Genomic DNA, 22,122 nt, shown 5'->3' on the forward strand with positions numbered 1-22,122 from the left:
CAGTGGCAGTATAATGGCTTGCAGAGGGAGGAGACTGTCAGCCCACTTAAGGGGGCTGAAGGGAACTGGTGCTTTGAGGGGAGGGCTAGGCAACTGGTCAAGGGAATGTTTGGTGCAGTGGAAGAGGACGTATAGTTTATCTATAATGGAACGGATTATATTAGTTATAACTGTTCTAATTGCAAATGACCAAAAATATTGGACCCAAAGTTAACAGAGTCAAAAGAAAAGCTTCAGGAACCGGAGTGCATTGTGAGTCTTAGGAACTAGAACCAGGCACTTGACCTCATCAGGACGATCTTCACCTATTTTTTTTCCTTTTAGTTTGGCTTGGCTTCATTTTTCCCTATTGTAAAGGAACTTTATTCACATGGCAGACTGTACGGTCACTTTAAAGTTCTATCAAAACAATCCCAAGGAAAAGACCTAGACTAGGCTGGCTTGGTTGTGTGATCATTTCCGAGTCAATGTTTGTGGCCCACCTTGGTCACGTGCTTTTCCTCGTGGGCAGGGTAAGTGAGTCTATTATCAGGAGGTATGGAGGAAAGGGGTGTGGGGCAAGTAGGAACATGAGCCACCACAAGCGCCCAGAGAACACGTGGAAAGGTTCTGGAGGGAGAGGAGATCAGCGGACAAAAACAACCAACAGTAGCACTGTCACATGTGAATGAGAATAGACGGGTGGAGTGACTTGTACCTGAAGCAATGGCCAACGACTCTGGAGCTGTGTGGCAGGGTGGCTATCTGAAATAATCTCAGCAGCTACAGATGGAGGAGAGGGTCTTGGTTTGAATTTGCTGTGCTTTCTAGAGGGTCCTAGTTTTCACGAACAGATGGAAAATGGTGGTAGGTAAGCGGTCCCTGGGGAGGTTGGCACATGCTGGACACAGCGGCAGATTCTGGCATGCTTCATGAGGTAACTGGCCACGTACATCTGCCAGGCGGGTCACCCAATAGATCACTTTCACTTGAGGAGAATGAATCATTCTCTTTCTGCATCGTTCTGTGCAAGGTGCTTTCCTAAACTGCTTCTGTGATTAGAAGGTCTTACATCTTAGGGAATTTGTGACTGGCTGAACTGAGTTGCTATCTCGTAGCCATCAAAAAATGGCATACGGCTGTGTCTAGTAGAAGCACTGAGGTGGTGGCCAAGGATTCTCTGGAGCTGCTTTCTTGATTGCACCAGCCCAAGACAAAGCTTACAGCACAAATGAAAAGCACTCAAGTGTAGACAGTTCTTTGCAGCCCCCCACGAAGTCGATATTCATTACTAACTTCAACCTCCTATTAACCTAGAACGTAATGTTATCCCCATGTCTATCCAATAAGGAAACAGAGGCTCTGTAAAGTAACTGGTTTAAGATCTTACAACTATTAAATTTTAATCCCCAAGGTGAAGAATGTGAATTTTAAAAAGTTATGGTAAAACTTTACTAAATAATAAATATGGTATTTCGCGGAGCTTAAATGGTATGTCAAAGTGAAATAATCATGAGAGAATATGTAAATAAATATATTGTTAAAAACAAAATAATAGCAACTAGAATTTATTGGATACTAAGGACTGTGCTACACACTCTAAACATTTAATACTCGTAACTCATTGAATTAGGTACCATTATCATTTCTTTTCAACAGATGAGAAATTGGAGAAATATTATTACTAAACCGTTACCATCACTACCACAACAAATGGAAACAGGAATAGGCCATGTACATGGGAATCAATTAGTAGTAGTTTGTTTTAATTCAGGAAATGAGTATGAGGAAAGGGAGAAAAAGAGGGATAAATCCTGGAGACTAAGACAAATAATGGATTTTGCCTCTGTGAAGGCACTTTCATTTCCTAGGCAACTCATCACTTCTTCTGAGCATCACTTATATTCACTGGCATTTTCTTTGGTCTTCGAATTGAATTTACATCTTCAAATTATAACATAAATAATGCCCTGCTAAGTGGAGTGGGGCTTAAAAGTACCCGAGGACTAATTCAGTTTGGGATATGGGAGAAGGTGATGCTATTTACCCAAATGGTGAGTTGGGAAGGGAGGTAATCAGGGCTATGAAATGGTGGAGTAAGCAGAAGAGTTCGATTTTAGATGTATCGAGTTTCTTCATGCCGCTGTCTGGACTTTGGGAGACAGCAACATGTGAAACGAAGAGTTCCTGCAGATAGCAGAAGATTGAAGCCTGGGGCTTCGGTGAATGATTCAGGCTCAGCATATATCTGGAAATTATTCTAATTATTCATCACCAAAATGAATTAGATCTTTGAGGTGGTGAGTGGCAAGAAAGAAAAACGTATTATTAGTCTTGAGGGTGCCTAAGAGACTCAAGGGGGATCAGGAACTTAGTTATGTTTATGGCCTTTAATAGCAATGATTTTCAGAGTGCTTTCCAAACAATAATTTCCCAAGACGACTCCATAAAATCTGAATGATGAAACTTGTAAGCTGCTAACATTCTTTCACTCTGTAATCCTAACGACTTATTTATTTTAGGTTTAAATGCTACTGCAAGGAATGGGCTGGTCCAAAGGACAGTGTTACTGTAATTTATTTCCTCTGAAGCTGAAATTCATTAAACACATTAAATGAGACAAACAGTAAGAATGGGGGAAAGAAAAGGAGAATAATTTTATTAAAGGCTTAATTCCAAGAAAAATTGTTGTAAGACTAGCTTTCAGGAAGCCAAGGCAAAAAGTGAACAAGGTAAACTAACTAGATATTTTCCCATGTAGTTTCTGAAACATGGTTAATGTTTCAACCATAGTTTTTTGGTAGAGATACACTTTAGTCAAAACGCTGAAGTACCAAAGCTATCACGGCATTAGTGTAATTATGCACAAAAAAGGTCATATCCATGTACCCTGAATTGCCGCAACCTAACTTATGTTTGGAAACCTCCGACTTGCAGTAACACAGGCTTTTCCAGATTGGTCTCCATTATAAATATATCAGGAAGAAATTTTTCTTCAAAGAAGTATTTCTTCATGGTCATTAGCCACCCCAGATTTCTTAAAAAAACGCTAGTAAAGATCAGTGAGGCGATCGATCAGATTTTGTAGTGGGTAACTTGACCGTAGAGAAAAAATGGTGTTGGCTGAAGACTCTGATAGAGGCAGAGTCCTCTTCTCTTTACATTGGCTGGTTACTGAATCCTAAATTCAGTTTAGATCTCAACAAATGAACCAAGTTAGACCTTTAATACTCTACTCTATTGCGACTGGAGAACAAGGTTGGGATCTACCATAGAGCTATTTATTGGATTTGGTAATCTCGGGTCTAGTTCTCTTCAGATGGTTTTCACACTACAGTGAAACTTAAAATGTCTTAAGTCTATGATTCAAGGTCCTTCAGTCTATAGGTACAGATGTCCTCTTAGGAAAAACCTGATGCTTGAGAATTGTATCCATCAAGGGATATGAACTTAATGATGCTCATCCTTAGGCCTAAAAGAACATTAAATAAACATGTACTTTTCAATGTTCCCAATTCTTGATACTTTTGCAGGAGAAAATTCTAGTACAAAAGTGCTCGCTCCATTGGACTAAAGAGTTGGAACCCACTTGTTGCATAATATTAGCATTTGACATTAAAATGTTTAATCAAACTAATGAATGTACCCAATTTAAAAATTAACTACAGCCAACAGGAAAAACACTTCTTCATTGTCTAAGATTTTTTTGGGGGTGTTAACCAAAAAGATGCTTTGACTTCTATTTCTTGATTTGTCAATTTTAGACTTTACTTTCTACTATCATATGTGATGATTTAGCTTTCCTTTCCCCTACTATAACACAATTTTTAGTCAGTCTTTACATTATTGCCTATGTAAAACCACAGAGGGAGATAGTATTTCACAATTCTTTCCTTCGTTGCATAGCTTTTGCTGTTTGGAATCAGTAATTGCCTCACCAGTACGGTTTTCTATTAACTGATCATTGTTTCAATTGCTCAGCTGGAGCTGTTGTATGCCCACCATCAGCTTTTTTTCTCCCAAAGGCTCAAACATAGCAGATAATCTATCGGTGCCATTTCCCCGCTAGAGATCTCTTGCTGAAGCTCCCACTTGCTCCTGCCCTTAACTGGAGCAGGCTTTGGGCACACTTTTGTCTTGGAATTTCCTTTTGACATGTTTCTCTACTGGATTTAGTATTTTAATCAGTGCCTTCCTTTTTCTTGTTTATCTGGAGTACATTATCCAGCAATTCCCTTAAGAGAGAATAGAGGGAAAAGACTGATAATGATGAGATTTCCTTTCTCAACAATGCCTGGAAATTGGTGGCAAGTTTCATGCTGATCCATTGCTCTGGTAGGCAGAGAGAGAACACTGCAAGGGAGGGAACATCGACACATAGCACTGGCACAATTAGGAAACAGCTGCACTTGAATCTTCTAGCATCTTCTCTGCAATTCTAGCTTCCCTGCTATTAGCCAACTTCATTGACTTTTCCTTGAAGTGACAATCTGGAGATATGAGAATACTCCCAGATAACTTAAGTCTCACAGAAACACTCAGAAAAGACTCGGGGTGCACAGGGCTGGCACCATCATTCTGTGAGCTACTGCAGGGGTTTTTATTTTGGAAAGAAAGGAAAGCTGTTCGATATGGAATATTAGTCGAGGATCTTCCTGTGATACTCTTCGGGAACAAATCTTTCCCACTCTGGCCCCAGGGGTAGGCACATGACCAAAGCTGGGCCGGCTACAGTACCCCATGCTTCCTTGATCACAGGGACTGACCTAAGGAATGGTAATGAGGTAATGTAAATCATTGAGCCTGCCTCTAGGATTTTCCAAACTGAAGCTGGAAGAACCTGCTTTCCCTGCTGGTTATGGAGTAGTTGGGATATGTGCTCAGAGCTGCCCATTGCCATGTCCCCGCCATGTGAAGAAGCCATTCTACTTGAGGTCTCTAACTGCCCCCACCAAAAGAAGAAAAAAAGAATAGAGGTGAGAGGTTTGGGGTTGTAGCGATGGCATCCAAATTCTTGTTCTTGTTCAAGCCTGGCTCCACCCTGATCCTTCTCAGGTTGATTACATGTGCCAACCAGCTTCTCCCTTGGGTTAAGCTAGTTGAAAATAAGTTTTGTCACTTGCAACAAAATTTATCCTATTTATTTAGCCCCAGCTCCATATAGCTAAGTGCCTACCACATATCTCCCTCTGGATGTTCTTTGGTACTCCCAACTCATATCTGTAGTACAATGCATTTTTCCTCCCTTCTTAACTCTACCCACCCAATTCCTGTATTTTCTCATCCTGGTTATCAGGTCAGCATCTACCCTGCTGCCCAAGCCAGAACTCTATAGCTCTACTAGGCTTCCCCTTTCTAACTGATCCCCACCCCTCAAGATCCAATAGATTTCTAAGTGCTATTCTTTTTCTTAAATATTTCTCATATCTGTTACTGTCTTTTACTGCCTTTGAGATCCCGTCTGCTGCTTCCTTTTTCCTTCCCCCACTATACTGACAGGTCAAATCTAAGAATGCTTACCCCACACACTGCCTCTGTTGAATGGGGTCCCCTACTAATAAACTTTCCTGTGACCCTTCTGGTTCCAAATTATTAATTACAACAATCAGGTCCTCTTCTATGAGGATATCTGAATCTGAGACACATAGATGGCTATGCAGTTGTGGCAAAACAGAAGCTGAAGCTGTACAGAGAAGGCAGAGGTGATGACGAGGAGAATGTAGACACTCTTGAGTAAACAGAAAATGGGTAAGCAGAAGCTACGAGTAATCCAAACCTACTGGGTATATCAAACGGAAGGCAAAGTAATTGGTTGGAGTGAGAAACAAAGAGAGGAATGAAATTACCAAAATGGTTGGGGACAATCTCTTGCTGTTGAGGAGGCAACAAAGTAATACTAGTACTGCCTTGGATCTTGATTTGATTTCTAATTCCTAAATTACATGTATACTCCAGCCCGTGTGAAGCATGCTTGGGTGTCAATACATTGGTTCCTGTGAGATCACTGTGTTCCCGAGATTCTTATTCTTACGATGTCAACTCACAAACACTATATAGCCTAGTCATATAAACTGGTTTCCCAACCATGTGATGCTCTGCATGTCTCTGTTTATGTGCATACATTATTCCAAGTGGAATAATTCTCATTTCCCAAATACCTTTCAGACGGCTACCACTTACTCATCTTTTAAGACTGAGCTCAGGCTCCTCTAAGAAGCTTTCCACAACCCAACCCGGTTAGATACCCTTCCTTTGCTCCAAATTTCATGGTGTTGCATATTGTAATTTTATGTCTCCACAACTAGAATATGAGCTTCTTTTGAGAGCAGAGCTGCTGTTTTGTTCTTCAGGGCTTGAACCCGTACCCAGTACATAGTAGATACTTAAATGAATGCCATTGTTTTTGTTAAAGTTTCGTTGCCTAGACACTTTCAATAATCAATAAGTTCAATAGCCTTCCATTATCACCCCTCTTCCAATAGATCTATTTGCAGCTTGAAGTGTGCCATGGTTCTTTTAAAACACAATGATATGGAATCATGACTTCATGCATGAGACTACTTCAGTTCAGAATGCCCTTCTAGCCCCTGTCCCTAACTCCCTCCAAGAATGTAAACAGGAAGACCAGAGCTAAGGGCCATGGCAGTTGTCCAGGCAAGAGAGGGTGAGGGCCTAGACTAAGTAGTACTGGTGAAGTACGAGGTAGTGATCAATTCTAGAGGTGGAAAAGTCAATAAGTACTTGAAGAACTAGATTTGAGATGAGGGAGGGGAGTATATCAAAAATTACTGGGAAAAAAAGAAGCTGAACCACCTTCTTACACTGTATACAAGAACAGACTCAAAATGGATTAAAGACTTAAATGCAACACTTGAAACCATAAAACTTCTAGAAGAAAACATAGGTAGTAAACTCTCTGATATTATTAACAGAAATTTCTTTTCAGATATATCTCCTTAGGCAAGGGAAACAAAAGAAAAAATAAACAAATGGGACTACATCAAACTGAAAAGTTTTTGTACAGCAGAGGAAATCATCAACAAAACAAAAAAGACAACTGACTGGGAGAAGATATTTGCTAATGAGACATCTGATAAGGGGTTAATATCCAAAATATATAAACTTATATAACTCAACAACAAAAAAACAAACAATCCAATTAAAAATGAGCAGAAGACCTGAACAGATATGTCTCCAAAGAGGAAATACAGATGGCTAATAAGACATATGAAAAGATGCTCAAGGTCGCTAACCATCAGAGAAATGCAAATTAAAACCACAATACCACCACACCTGTAAGAATGGCTGTCATCCATAAATCAAAAAACAACAAGTGTTGGCAAGGATGCAGAGAAAACGGAACCCGCATACACTGTTGGTGGGATTGCAAACTGGTATAGCCGCTATGGGAAACAGCATGGTTTCTCAAAAAATTAAAAAAAAATGGATATACCTTTTGACCCACTTCTGTGTATTTATCCAAAGAAAACCAAAATAATTCATAAAGATCGATGCACTCCAATGTTCATGGCCGCACAATTTACAATAGCCAAGATATGGAAGCAACCTAAATGCCCATCAATAGACACTTGGATAAAGAAGTTATGGTTTATACATACAATGGAATATTACTCGACCATTAAAAAATTGAAATCCTACCATTTGCAATGACATGGATGGACCTAGAGGCTATTATTGCTGAGTGAAATAAGTCAGAGAAAGATAAATACCATATAATTTCACTTATATGCAGAATATGAGAAACAAAAAGAACCAACCAACCAAAAACAGACTCACAAACATAGTGGGCAATTTGGTGACGGACAGAGGGGAAGGGGGTTGGGGGACTGGAAAAATGGGGTGAAGGGTTAAAGAAGTACAAGTTAGTAGTTGATAGCTGGTCATGGGGATGGGGAGCACGGCAGAGGGAATAGTTAGCATTAATATGATGGCTAGGTGGAGGGCCAGGGGAGGGAGAGAGCAATTGGGGGGTAGTTTTATGAACTATATAGAGATCTAACCAATGTACTGTATATTTGAAACTAACTTAAATAAATAAATTAAAGAAAATGACTACTGGGTTTTCTGGTTTGATCAACTGAATGATATTTTACTCAGAGATAGGGAAAAATAGAAAAGCAAGTTAAGAGGTGGCTAAACATTCACATATTCATATAATCAGATTTCTTCTGGTCTAAATTTTGCTGATGTGCTATACTTAGGAAACGGAAGTACTGATTTTTCCTTTTTGGGTGATGGTGTTGGGGAGGATAGTTATTATTTTTTAATTTACAATTTTAACCATTCTTAAGGGTACTATTTAGTGGCATTAAGTGGATTCGCATTGTTATATCTAGAATTATGACCATCTATCTCTAGAACTTTATATTCGCAAAATGAAATTCTTTACCCACAAAACAATAACACCCCATTTCTGGCATTCGCCATTCTACTTTCTGTCTTTATGAATTTGACTATGTTAAGTACCTCGTTATAAGTGAAATTATGTAGTATTTGTCCTTTTGTGACTGGCTTACAACACTTAGTATAATGTCTTCAAGTTTCATCCATATTGTAGCATGTGTCAGAGTCTCCTTCCTTTTTAAGGCTGAATAATATTCCATTGTATGTATATACAATGTTTTATTTATCTATTCATCCTTCAGTGGACACTTGGGTTGCTTCTACCTTTTGGACATAGTGAATAATGCCGCAAGGAACCTGGGTGTACAGTATCTGTTAAAATCCCTGCTTTCCATTCTTTTGGGTAGGTACCCAGAAGTGGAATTGCTGGGTCGTATGGTAATTCTCTGTGTAATATTTTGAGGAAACACTATACTGTTTCCCATAGAAGTTGCACCATATTACATTCCCACCAGAAATGCGCAAGGGTTCCACTTCCTCTGTACCTTCCTCAACGCGTTATTTTCTGTTGTTGTTTTCTTTTAATAAGAGCCATCCTAATGGGTATGAAGTGGTATCTCATTGTGGTTTTAATTTCTATTTCCCTAATGATTAATAATGTGCTTTATGTGCTTACCGACCATTTGTATATCTTCTCTGGAGAAATGTCTAGTCAAGTCTTTTGACCATTTTTGAAAAATTAAAAAAAATTTTTTGTTGTTGTTCAGTTCACAGTTATTTTATAATATGGGATGCTTGCAGGAACAAAATAGATCTCCAAGGCACAAGAAAATGTTTAGAATAGTATGAAAATGCCAGGGATCTTGGAAAAAAGGGCAGGAAGAGGGAAGGATATCAAAGAAAGTTAAAAAAAATTAAGTCTTACCATGAGGGAAGAGTAAAGAAAATATACTCAGGATTCTGAGCTCATTTTACTGTTGTAGTCTGGCAACCTTATGGGTTAAATAAGCATTGGTGGGCTACCCTGAGAACCTAACTTATATAAAAGTATTTAAGAACAATACTTATATATAAAAAAAAATGCCCTGTCTTATAATCCACTAATTTAAAAAACTTCTGGTATATAATTTATACATATGCTCATGACTATTTATATACTAAAACCTAAACTCTGATGAAAGTAAGTTAGCTGTACTCATGGATTACAAAAATATTTATTATATAATGCCTTTAACTAGGAATTTCATATTTTTCAATTACCAAAAGTTGATGTGCATGAATCATTTGTGGGATACCACTGTAAGAAAATCTATGTGACACAGAGCTATAGAACTAATACGTAATCATGATATAACTGATAGAAACATGAAAATGAAGACATAATCTGTAGACAAGGATTGCAGAAAGGGAAGGATTACACAGAAATCTGTGCTGTTAACTGAAGCATCTAGAGAAAATAGTATCATTACTATTATTACTGGAAGTAGATAACTGGATACATATCCAGTTTAAAATACATAAAGTTTATTATTTTTAAAGTAACCATTTTACTTAATTGATTCAAAGTGGATAAATTGTTAGATCCTGAATTTTTGGTAAAATGGTGTAAATTGTAGGTTAATTATATTATAGATATAAAATGTAATATATACTTTAGAATAAATATGACATTATTTTAAAGTATATCTAGGGTTATTTTCAATGTTCTACACACAATCTATAGTCTCTGTAAATAATTAATAGTTAAGGAAATATACTCTTCTTTAAAAACAAAACAAAGCTTTCATTAATCTGAAACTAAAGATTAGCCTTCCATTTCTTGATAGGATCCGTGCTGCTATCTGAGGAAAGAAAATTAGACAGTTTAAGTTTAACAACAGATAAGTAAACTCACTGGATTTTATGTTACCTTTCATTCCTAAAATAACTTTGTTGCTCAATATAAAATTGGTATTTTTTTATACATTTAAAAACACTGCTGAAGCTTCTACACAAAATTCAAGCTTTGAACCTGTTGATTTTAAGGATTAAACTTCTATAGAGATTCTTAATTTGACAAATGATTCTAATATTAGTAAACAATTGTAGAATTACTGCTTTAATATCTGTGCGTTTACCACCTTTACTATTGCTAAAACCTTTTGCTGTTCCCAAATTTTTAAAAATTCTTTATAGTCTTGTGGTCTGGGAGGAAGAAGCTATTTTCCCACCACATGCCTTTGACTGTCACTCTGGTGGGTGAGGAGTGGAAATCCGAAGCAAGATTCTAATTCTTGTAGGAGTTTTTCATTCCCACTTGTGGTCTACTGGCCTTTCGCCACTGTCTCTCCATCTCACAGGGATATTCAAAGGAGAACTCTAGTGGGTATTATTCTTCCTAACAGGAAACTAGTTCGTTTATTAAAAAAACAAAAACAAAAACAACTAATCCCCTAACCCTCCAAATTTTATATGCTGGTAATAAAATAATTAAAATTTAGAGGTATACTTACATATTTTTCCTTCTTTTTCCAATTTTTTCAAATGAAGCAAGAGATTTTGTTTAGCCTTTTCATGTAAAACCTCAGGAGTATTCTAAAAGAAAAACAAGAGTGAAAGAAAACATTTTTTAAAAAAATTTATTATTCAATTAGAGTTGACATTCAATATTACTTTATATTGGTTTCAGGTGTACACAGTGGTGGTTAGACATTTATATAATTTACGAAGTGATCCCCCTTATTAGTCTTGTACCCACCTGGCACTATACATAGTTATTACAATATTATTGACTATATTCCCTATAAACATTTCTTTTTTAAAAAATAAGAGTTAATCCTTTTGAAACCTTAAAAGAAAAAATGCGACAAAAGGAGAAAATTTTAACTTCATTTTTATATAATAGCCAAAATGACTTCACCTTATACATGTTTTGCTTTAGACACTATATTCTTATATATATATTCTTATAGATAAAATAGACTATAAGCTCCATGAAGATAGAAGCAGTATGTTTTGTTCACTACTGAATACTCAGTGCTTAGCATAATGATGGGAACTCAATATTTTATGAAAGGATGAATAAATAAATGTAAAAATTATTCTAGATAGTTTTGATGACGCTACAGACATTGGCTCTATGGTTTATTTATTAGGCTACATGATAATATTTTTGCACATTTCCCTTGGTTATTCTACTTCTTTTATCATTTAATTTCATCCTGGATACTCTTCCTTGGACTTCTCTTAAATGTCAATGTTTACAATGAGTTGTATTATTGATTCTCTTCTCTTTCTTCTCATCCAACTTGCCCAGTGATATCACACATTAACAGCTCCCAAATATCAACCTCCAACCCCAAATTCTCCCTTAAGCTCCAGTACCATATACTATGTCCACCGGTGTGACCTTGTAGATCTCACTGTGATTCCCCTGCCTAAGATCCTTGAGCAGCTGGTTATCCTCAAGTTCTTGGCTAAAGCCCAAACCGTGAGCAGAGCAGTCGAGCCTTCCCATGAGCTGACTGTGCCTGCCTTCCCTGGCTCCTTTCCTGGGGCTCCCTTCCTCCCAATCCACATGTGCATCCTGTGCTCCTGTCATATGCAGTTTCTTTGTGGGGTTTCAAACACACACGATGCTCTTTTACTACCCACTGGGTTTGAACACATTTTTCCTCCTGTTCAGAATGGCTTCCTTTCTCTTATATTCTCTCCTGCAAAGTACTTACTCCTTTTTCAAGATCCAGTTAAATGATGAAGTTTCTGAAGCTTTTCCAGACAAGTCTCATTATGCTTCATTTTCATCAAGGCCCTGACATACTGTATCTAGGCTTTGGAGGAAGCCTGGTGTGCTAGAAACAACAAGACTTGAGTATCTGACATTTGAGTAAGTGACATCTGCTAGTTGTATGCCCTTGAAAAAGTTACTTAGCTCACTATCTGAGACAGTTTTTTAATCTATTAAATTGGAATAATAGTATCTTTATACAGTCAAAATTTGAGGCATTTGAATTAAGTACCTCGAATTACATCTGTAAATACAAGGAATTTAGTACAATGTCTAGCACATAAAAATGTGCTTAAAAATGGAAGCTTTTATGATAGAGTTAGTATTATAAGTATCTATCTGCTGAACATGAACTAAGTCCTTGAGGGCAGGGGACTGCAGTCATCTTTGTATCGCTGTGCCAGTCCACGGGGGCACATGAAGGCAGTCAGTAAGAGTTTATTGAATGAATCAATCCCTCTCTAATACTTAATATCATTCTATATGCAACAGATAATTCACGCAGTATATATATGTAGGTAGGTATACACCTGAATGCAAAACCAGTATTTTTTTAAGCATGGGCAAGTGTTTGATGATGACTCATGTGTGAGGGTTATCAGAATTCTGTCTGCACTTAGGATAGGAAAAAAACTCCAATGGACTAATGAGCTGGAGTATGGTCTAGTGGCTATATTGCAGTATTATGAGCACTTGAACTCTCATAGACTTTAAATATTTACATTACTCCTTTGCCAGTGGCACTTTATATCTTTAGCCATTTAACCATTCATCCCTCCTTTGAAAGCATGCTGAGTATGATGACTGTTTTTGATAGCTTAGGCCTACGGGACACTAAAGTCCTCTACTAATTTTACCTGGCGCCAGGTACTTTTTCAAGCTCATCTCTTGTTACACTCTCACATATCTACTGCTGGACAGGCTGTGGTCGTGGGAGTTTTCAAGCCCAGGTCATCTTATACCAAAGCCTACATTCTTAAATTCTAAGCCATACTGCCTACACAGTAGATATCTAATGAACATTTGCTGAAAAACTGAATTATACTAATCGATCGCCACATAGTGCTGTCATATAGTGACATGCTCAGAGGCCACTGAGGTGAGGGGTCCGTCTCTACACTAAATTTCTCTACTAAGGGTCTTTTACATGTACTTTCTCCATTGTTAGGCTTCACTGCTACTTCTTACTGCTTTTATCCCAATATCTGTCTCTAGCAGACTGCCCCTTCTTACTTGCTATACGTCAGAACACCAGATAATCAAGATGGCTAGAATAATATATCAGTCATTACAAAACTTCATCATCCTACAGTCTCTTATATACAGAATGAGGTATATAAGGTTTAATGAAGGCTTGGAATAGCTATTTTTGTTCTCCGGGCCAGTTTTTGTTTAACTTATGTATGTTCTGTTCTAGAAAGCTGAGGTTGCTGGTCTCAAATCTATACGAGTGGTACTACTTATATAATTAACAGACTTATTGTGTTCTTGGAGATGATAAGTTTACCGTATCTACATTTTATTAAATAGATTATTCTAATAAAATTGTGGCTATGTACAAATAAATGAAAATTACCTTGTACATAGTTTTTACAAGCTCCATTGCTGTAAATGATTTTTCAAAATTATCATGGAACATTTTAAGAATTTGCTCTTCTCGAGTATTTCTGTGAGAGATGTATTGTAGAATTTTAGCTTCAGCATCATGGATTACTGGGCCATGTCCTGAATTAGAATTATAAAAATGATTTCAACCAGATAAAAAGTATTAAGCGTAAGTGAAGTTAATTCATTCTACTTAAAAATAATTCATATTATATATTGAAAAAGAATACTAAATACACAACAAATAATAATTATTTGTAAAACTATATATATTTCAGAGATTTAAAATTTATGTACAATGCAAAAAAGTTAGACAATTATATTAATATCTATTAAAATGTTATTGTGTACATTAAGATATAAAATAAAAATATAGCAATAAAAGCAGTAACCACAACAGTCATGACAGGTAATATTTATAGAGTGTTCACTATTTTCCAGGCACTGCTCTAAATGCTTGAGATACATTATTCTTACAAGAATCCCATGAGGTAGGTGCAGTTATTATCCCTCTGTTATAGCAGAAACTGAGGCACAGAGACGGTGAAAAACTTGCCTGCGGTCACGCACTTAAGACAGAGTGGAGGTGGGATTCCGACCCAGAAGTTTTTAACCACTCTATGCTCTTCACCACCATTTACACTCAGTTATAAAAGATTAAAAAGGGGAATGTAAAAGTAGCTTCATGTAAGTGACCATTTTTAATAGTCACAAGAACCACAGTACAACTTCAAGAATCTTATGTATAGGCTAGTAATTCAGAAATGCTGACAACTCAGATAAAGTTATATTGAAATTTGCTTGCTCTTTATGATAGCGCAAATTAATCTATTACACAAGTCTGCCAGAGGGCTGTTTAAAATATCTGAGGATGAAATAGCCAGAAGCTGGCTAAAGTATTATCACATAAAGAGCATGGGCTTTGGTTAGAATATTGACTATCATTTACTAGCTGTGTGGCCACGAAAGTCTGAATCTCTGAGCTTTGTTTCTTGAGGACACTGCTACCTACTTCACTGGGTTTCTGTGAGGACAGCAGCTAGCTGTAAAGGTCCCTGCAGGTCTCTGATGGATAGTAGGCTTTAATATATGGTAGCTATGGCTACAGAACGTAATTTACATATAAGCTCCTGCTGTGCTAATAAGCCAGTTCACTGGATTCATTAAAGCTCACTTCCTAAGAACCTTTACTAGGCAGACTCTCATTAGCTTTGCTTGAATGTGAGTGCATCAAATGTCTATTTTCTTCACTTTAAAAATAGCTGTCAGCTTCCATTCCTTTTATGTCATAATATTAACCCAGATGCCCAGATCCACTGTGTGTTGCCCACCTCCTCAGAAGCAGAAACTCATGAGAGAATATGAAGGTATTGAAGACATTATATTTACAGATCTTTCCATGGCTCTCTGGTGAGGAACAAGTTAGAAAGACTTAAAAAATGAAGCAACTTAGTCACTTTTTCCTTCTGGGGTATTCTGTCTTTTTTAGTTTTCAGGATGGAGATGTGATTCATATTGTGGAGAAGTGATGGCTGAGGTACTAACAACACGTTTCTTTTTTGGAGAATGGAAATAAATATACAATTTTACGGTTGAAATGGAAGCTGTTAATATTTCAAGTGTAAGTTAAAAAACAAAAACTCAGAGGTCAAGTGTAACCCAAGGTTACATGGATAAAATGTGGTCTATGACAGAATTCAAGTTAACAAAGTTTAAGAAAGCTCATGGAATGAAAAAATTTTTTTTGTTTCAATATAAGTTCATTTCCCTTGTTTAACAGTTCTATTAATAGCTGTTTAAATCTTAAAAAATAACCCTCATAGCTTTAATTGCATGGCTAGAAAAGACTTAGGGGTATAATTTCAAGAAGCAGTTTATATGTCTCTTTTCAAGGCCCCAAACACAAAGACAAACCAAAATGAGCCTTCCTTATTATTTGACACAAATGGTTTTCTAGATTTAAGAAACTACCCACCTGGATATATAACATCAGCTTTGATTTTCAATAACTCTTTTAGGGACTTCATATAATCAGAGAGGTCTTCGAATACAGTTGTTCCTTCTCCTAGGATGCAGTCTCCAGAAAAGAGAGCATTTTCCTCTTTTAAAAGCAGAGCCATATGATCATCAGTGTGGCCGGGTGTGTATATAACTCTGGTTGAAATAAGAAATAGTAACAGTCAAGAACTCATCCTTAGAAGGAATATGAGAAACAAATCATTCTCTATCCTTATCTCTGGACAAGACACAAATGACGTCAGTGAGTTAAAAAGAGCATTTTTCTCTTGAAAATTATCCTCAGAAAATTCTCTCCTTTAATGAAATCAAATTCCTTACTCTGAAGCGCAAATTTAATACTTTCCCCCTTATTTTATAAGTAATAGGTAGGTACTGATTACAACAAATTTGGAAAATGAAAAAGGAAGGTACTTAAAGGAGATAAAAACCACTGATCTTTCCACTACTTAGAGACAGTGTTTTTATTATTTATGAACATAATCTTTTTTCAATTTTCTTTGCATATCAGGAGGTACATTTTACAATATATTTTTTGGCAAGATTTGGAGAAAAAAGCACTTTCATATGTTGCTAGTGGGAGAGCAAAATGGTACAGCTCATATGGAGGGGAATTTGGCATTTTCTAGCAAAATGACATATACATCAACCCTTTGACCCATCAATCCCATTGCTAGAAATTTACCCCCAAAATATACCCTCCCGAATACAAAAAATATGTACAAGTTATTCATTACATTATTTGTAATAAATCATTAGAAACAACCCAGATACTGACCCATAGGGCACTACAGATAAATTATGGCAGGTATATCCACACAATGAAATACTATGCAGCCATCAAAAGAATGAAGATCTCTGAACTGATATGCGGTAATTTGCAGAATATACTGTCAAGTGATAAAAAGCAAAGTGTCAAAGAGTGTTCATTGTATGCTCTTTTGTATAAGAAAGATGAGGAAATAGAAACATGTATGTACATTTTCCTTATTTTTGCAAAAAGAAAGTAAGAAAGGATAAATAAAAAACTTATGACTACAGCTGCCTATAGGGATAGGCAGGTGGGGTTAGAGAATAGAGGAAGCAAAATTTCCCTAATTAGAACTTTTTAAACTAGTTTTAACCTAAAATTTAAAAAAAATTTCAATTAGTTGACATTTGATATTATTTTATATTAGTATCAGGTATACAACATAATGGTGAGATATGTTTTAACTTTTAAGCTATGTAAATATTTTATATATACTAAACATAAAATTAAATAAAAGGAAAAGAAAATCTTAATGTAGAATACCAAAAGAAGTAAATCTTACTGTGTACTGGATAGATAACATAGTCAGAGTAAAAAAAAATCAATTCAAATAGGTTTTAAATATAATACTAAGACTGCACATCCTTAATAGACTATATCTTAAGATCAAAAGAATCGCAAAGATATCCTGAGCTTTACTTAATAGTTTTATTGCTGGCAGTGTTATGGGTTACTGTGTTTCTGAAATTATTTTGTTTATTGTATGTTAGTACAAACAAGTAAATAAACTGATGTCAAGAAGGAAGTTTTTCACTGTGGGATAAGGAAAACATAGATATGGAATCAGGAAATTCGAGTTTTGGGTTGTTTCTTATTTGAACTGAGGAATCATGAATTCATTATTTCATTGTTTTTCTAGCTATGTCTATAAAAAGGCCCAAAAGCGATGATACTCCGGAAGTAATGAATACACCTCATACTCAGTTGTTTGTTTCTAAATACCATTTCCCACTCAAAGAAACCAGGGTTTCTTACAGACATGGAGGGTTCTAGATCTGGGGCAGGGAAAGTCAATTGTGATATTGTGACATCCTGTGATAGATAGCAAGGAGGTGCTGAAAGATTGAGGGGGCTATGTCAAAGGACAAGGAAGCACTGAATAAAAAAAAAAATTAGAAGTCTGTAGTGATACTCAGAAAAGGAGGAGGGAATTTCTTCTTTAAGAAGAATATGAACAAATAAAGAAAAAACAAAATGAAAGTGAATAAAGAATAAAGAAATGATAGAATTAGAAAAATCACAATTAAGCCACCTTCAATATATTAACTGATGAAGGCAAGCATCATTAATAGATGCTAAAACCACTGGATAAAAGATTGTGGAGAAGCAGGACATTCACAGAAATAAGCTTAAAGTCATTTGCATTAAACTTAACTCACAGGACCATATTGCTAAGCAACAATGAAGCTCCATTACAAATATGAGTAATTCTCATTAGCAACAAAAGGGTCAGTATTTTCACAGAATAACACTACCAAACATTTAAAGCCAGGCAATCATACTACTACTTAACCTATCTTAGAGCATAGAAAAAGAAGGAAAACTTATGAAACTTGAACCTGACAAACCGAATCTCACTAATGAATATTGTTATAAAAAATCTTAATGAAAATAGAACCCAAAAGCATATTTAAAAATAACAACATCATGACCAAATAAAGTTTATTCAAAAAAATGCAAGGGTGTTTCAAGATTTTAAGATCCCTGAAAAGCATAATAAAGCTCTGGAGAACACTAAGATCATCTCCTAGGCACTGCAAAGACGAAATTCAACTCTTAAATAACAGTATTTAAGAAAACAGAAATGACTATAACTAGAAGAGTTTCTCCTTTGCCAAAAAAAATCAATCAAATCCTCAATATTAAATACTGAAACTGCAAAGCCTTTTTAAAGAATCTGCTAAAAATGTAACATAGGTATAATGACATGATACTAGTGTAATGATGCAATTATTTTTGAATAGCATTAAGAACTGACATTAAGAACTTTTATGGTTCCCAAGTATATGCTTTACATATTGCAAATAATTACTATATTATAGTTGCATCAATGGTAAAGTATTAGAGATGTTAAAAATCATCTCTTGTCTGATTAAACCTGCTGCAACCAGTTAATAAAAGTATTCAATGTTACATGAAAATAATTTCAGGAGGTATATTTCTAGCAACTATAAAAATCTGTGGGTGTGTATCTTATGAACAATCACATATAGAATGGATTTACAAACTGAATCTCAATCTTTTTTTTTTTTTTAATCTACAAAAACTCATTTGGAGAACCATAGTTTTTCAGAGTCTGCAAACTGGCTTATCCAATAAATGTGCTTGTGAGGCCTTTTATTATTCCCCTCCCATTCCCCATTCGAGAACTCAGTAATGGTTTTCTTTGATATTTTCTAGGCTGGAGGCAATAAGATTTCTTAAATTAGGGGATCAGAAGTTCCAATTCTTCAGTCACCTGGGTGGCTAATGCTTTAATTTGCATAAAAACCGTGTTAAAATTCACTTCACATAGGCAGGAGGAGAAAAGGAAATGACGTCACAGATGCTTTACTAAAGATCAGGGAACTGCAGCTGTGGCCTTCCCATTCATCAGGTAGAGCATTTATCTGGTTCTGCCACTTCTGTGACAGGGTAGACTTAATAAAAATGACTCTCTTAGAAAATTTAGAACAGTCAACAAAAGCTGTCAGAGTAACTGAGAAATTAAACTTAGTTCACTAGAAAATTCCTGAGGGTTAAACCCAGAATCCTTACTGAAAAAATTTGCTAACTTTGTATTTTTTTACTAATGGGTTCTTGGTGGGCATTACGTCTATCTCTATTGTATTTTTTTTTCTTTTCAAAATTGGCAAGTAGACAAGATCAAGTGGATATCAACTATATGGGGTCTTAAGTAGATTTTAATCTGCTTGTGGAACTTTTGCTTAACAATGAGTCTTCTTGTTATTATTTAAAACAACTGGGTTTTACTGACTTTATTAGAATGGAAATTTGAAACTGTGGTCAACAGTAAATTATATGTTTTACTTAGATTTTAGCATAATTAGGATTTATATTTTGAAAAAAGATGATTTACTAAGTAATTTTTAAAAAGTGTGGTTTTTTTAATTGTTGTTGTAGTTTTCTCTCAAAATCTTAAAAGATTCCCATACTTAATTTATCTTAATCAGAATGCAGTAAAACAAAAATTACATGGAATTCAGATCATCTTGAGATCTTTGGCATCAATTCATTCCATGAAATAAGACAGTCAACTGAGGGGGTGGGGGAGTGACAGGAAGCAAGAACACGGGTGGCTTTGGGGCACTGACGTTGTTTCTAGATCTGCATGCTACTCATACAGTTTGTTCAGTTTGTAACAATTCACCCCATTGCACACTGATGATATCTACACTTTTCTGTTTGTATACTTTAATAAAAAGCTCAAAAATATGTGGTCTGTTCATGGCAGATAGATGGGTGGTAGTTAACATCCAAGAGCTGAATTGTCTTAATCTGCAAATTAGGCATAGATCTAACATCCATGATTCTGTAATAACTGATAAACCAGTACTGATACCCAACCTGTGAGACAGAAGACTCAATGAACCACCTCCTGTCTCTACCCCTTTCATTAAATTAGCCTGGGGCTAGTGTGTGATGGGGGAAAGTCGGTATTGTCAAGAATACAGTGTGAAAACATAGTGATGTATTGTTTGCTTTCCTTTGTATCATGAACAAATTATATGAGATACCATCACATTTTCAACAAGAGCATTTCAAGAAAATTGCCCAGAAATTAGTTGGTTTATAAATTAAGTTTTGTAAGTCTCCAGTATAGTGGAAAAAAGGAGACATTAGTTTGAAAGGGGGTGATGGATACCCCTTACTTCACTTCCTCTTTCTCATTCATCTGCTCATTTACTTGCTTCTTTGTAGATATTTACTACATGTAGGATATATATCACTGCCATCTATGTGCCAGGGACTGAGGATATGAATACAAATCTGGTTTCTGCCTGTGTCGGCGAATGGCTAGCTTATCATCAAACCTATTTCCTCTTTTTCCTGGGGATGAACTTAAAATACATTTCCCAGCCTCTTCACAGTCAGGGGTGGCACATGACTGAAATGACAGCCACTGAAACAGAAGGTCTGGTCCATGAAAACCTCCTATGTAAGATCTCTACCATGCTCTTTCTCCACCGACTGGGTTGATTTCAGTGAGCATGGCAACCTTGAAAGCCAAGTACTGAGGACAGTGGAATCCACAAGATGGAAGGATCCTGAAACATTATTTGCAGGAGGGCCACCTGCTAATCAGGAACCTATTTTGGCCTTTATGTGACTGAGAAGTAAACCTGTGTCATGTTTGAGCCATTACACATTTCTGGATTGGTATGCTACAGCAACTGACATGAACTAATATTGTAAACCTAAGGAGTTATTTACCTTGAAGGAAATACCTACTTACACACCAAAACACTGTAATACAATTTAATAAGTGCTATAATAAAATAAAAAATATATGAAAGAGGAGGGAGCAGTTAATTCTGCCCAGAAGGGGTTGTTGATGTAAGTAACATGTGAACTGAGGTTTGAAGAACAGATAGATACGAATTTATCAGGGGGATAAGGAGGAACGAAGGGTGATGCCTAGTACAGGGGACGGTATGAGCAGAGGCATGAACAGACATAATGTGCTCAGGAGTATTTAGATATGGCTAATTGTGTTTGTGACGGGAGTGGCAGGAGCTGAGACCAGAAAAATGGTTAGGGAGGAGGAAAAAATGGCATCGATGATAGAGGCTCCATTTATCCCTCTGGTTACCAAATCAAGGCTGTGATGGAAACAAGGAGCAGCAGCAAGGAAAATCGCCTGGGATGAACAAGCCATACAACTAGGGAGGAATCCAAGAAAGCACCTGCAACGGCAGAAGGTAGGACAGGGCGAGGACGTGGGGCTGCCCAGTCCCAGCCTCTGAGTGAGACGGAGGCAGTGGCTGCAGCAGTGGCAGAAGCTTCTTAAAGGAGCCGCGTCGCGAGCGGATTTTCGCAGTGATGGACCTGCTCGCTCTGAGCACCAGTGCCCATTTGGCTGCACGCAGGGGGCACCAGGGACTTACAGGGAGATATTGTCCGAGTGAGGGCCGAGGTGAGACTCACTCAGTACAGAAGTACGGTGGTCTCCATTGTTTCCTCTTGAGCCCTGCCCTTCTCCCAGTGCGCCCGGCACAGCACCGCCATAGCTGTGACGTCATCAAACTGGATCACAGAGGTCGCTCCGCCCAGAGGATTCCCTGAAACCCTGACTATGCCAACTCGGGTTTTACTCAAGCTACATCCAGGTGTAACCTCAGCGAGTCAGGTGCTCCTTGCTGAGACTCACACTGGTGGAGGCAGCTGGCCTCGATTTCTGGTGTGGCCTTTTGCAGCAACCAAAAGCAGAGCATCCGTGGATTGCTTGCTGAATCTTAACAAGTGGCACCAGAGAGGAAGAGGCTTGGGCTAAATTTGGCCTGCAGCTGAACCCTCTTAGGACTGTGCCACTGGACACCTACTTCACAAATCCACATGAGAATGGGATATTTAGGAGCTT

At 36.9% G+C, this 22,122-nt stretch overlaps 1 protein-coding gene across 1 annotated transcript in view; it reads right to left on the bottom strand.

Annotated features, from left to right (window-relative positions):
• Positions 1 to 9,538: 9,538 nt before the first annotated feature.
• The window catches only part of LACTB2 (lactamase beta 2), a 24,283-nt gene continuing 11,699 nt past the window's right edge, over positions 9,539 to 22,122 (bottom strand). The window contains exons 4-7 of the mRNA XM_006924021.3: positions 15,690 to 15,868; positions 13,686 to 13,834; positions 10,836 to 10,917; positions 9,539 to 10,184 (exon numbers count right to left, since the gene is read on the bottom strand). Of these exons, the coding sequence (XP_006924083.1) occupies positions 10,141 to 10,184; positions 10,836 to 10,917; positions 13,686 to 13,834; positions 15,690 to 15,868 (454 nt within the window). The 3' untranslated portion in view covers positions 9,539 to 10,140. The remainder of the gene's footprint in view (positions 10,185 to 10,835; positions 10,918 to 13,685; positions 13,835 to 15,689; positions 15,869 to 22,122) is intronic.

Source organism: Pteropus alecto, unplaced genomic scaffold (genome assembly GCF_000325575.1).
Source record: "Pteropus alecto unplaced genomic scaffold, ASM32557v1 scaffold87, whole genome shotgun sequence".
NCBI classification, from domain to species: Eukaryota; Metazoa; Chordata; class Mammalia; order Chiroptera; family Pteropodidae; genus Pteropus; species Pteropus alecto.